This window comes from Entamoeba dispar, genomic scaffold (assembly GCF_000209125.1).
Source record: "Entamoeba dispar SAW760 scf_1105229463625 genomic scaffold, whole genome shotgun sequence".
NCBI classification, from domain to species: domain Eukaryota; phylum Evosea; order Mastigamoebida; family Endamoebidae; genus Entamoeba; species Entamoeba dispar.
Window position 1 is genome coordinate 1 of NW_001855786.1, and position 978 is coordinate 978.

General features: G+C 23.0%; 1 protein-coding gene across 1 annotated transcript; it reads left to right on the plus strand.

Moving 5' to 3' along the window:
• Window positions 1-145: 145 nt before the first annotated feature.
• On the plus strand, window positions 146-460 carry EDI_257100 (uncharacterized protein; the record flags this gene model as incomplete). Its single annotated transcript, XM_001741172.1, has 1 exon — window positions 146-460. The coding sequence occupies one exon, from the start codon at window positions 146-148 to the stop codon at window positions 458-460; it is 315 nt and encodes a 104-aa protein (XP_001741224.1).
• Window positions 461-978: the final 518 nt, after the last annotated feature.

Below are 978 nucleotides of genomic sequence, written 5' to 3' on the forward strand. Positions count from 1 at the left end.
TAATTTACTTAAAAGAACTAAAGAAATATCAAAAACACCAACAAAAAGACTTGAAATAGAAGATATTCCTAATCAAAAGAAATCTAGATTAAATTATATTATATCAACTAATGTCAATGATTTACTTAAATTAGAAGAGGTATTGATGAGTATTGATAGTGAAGAAGTGTTTGATCAAATTACTGAAGAAAATATTAAAAAAATGATTCCATGCATTGTTAATATTTTCATTGTTGGAGATAATCTTCAGAAAGAGTTTGTTGCTTTAGAATTTGTTTGGGAAATCACAAGAAAACATGAACGAATATTTGAAGGAACTGAAGGAGTTGTTTTAGCAAATAAATTACTACATTCATTACAACTCTTTTATTCAACACCTAATGTTCAAACAGATGATTGTCCATTGAATTCTGATGAGATGAAATGGTTATTTGAGTTTTTCATGAATTATTCTAATTGAATTTGTTATGTACATTCATTTATTTTCTATCTATATTTGTCATTGATTTAACTATTGTATTGAGTAAACAACATTTTAGTGTTTTTTCATTCAAAAACAATGAAAAACAATTATTCTAATGAGTAAATGAGTTGAAATCATTTGTAACTAGTTTGTTTCATTGTTGATAATGTGTATGTAAGAATGAACAATATTAAACAGAATTTATTTGAGTTGTATTTCTTTATAAAGAGAACAAATAATACTTGATTATTTATATAAATTAATTCAATTGAATTATGAAGATAAAGGATGGTTTTGTTAAGAAAATAAGTTATTTTCAGAACAGAATACTAGAATGATTCAATGTGATGATAAAGAGAATATGAATGTTCAAAATTAAAGTATAAAGAATTCTTTTAATGTTTTTACTTTCATTAAACAAAACATGAATGTTTATGATTTTTGAATATAACAAATGATGAAAACAAGAGAAAAGACATCAACCAATATCACAAATATACATAATTATGATATAA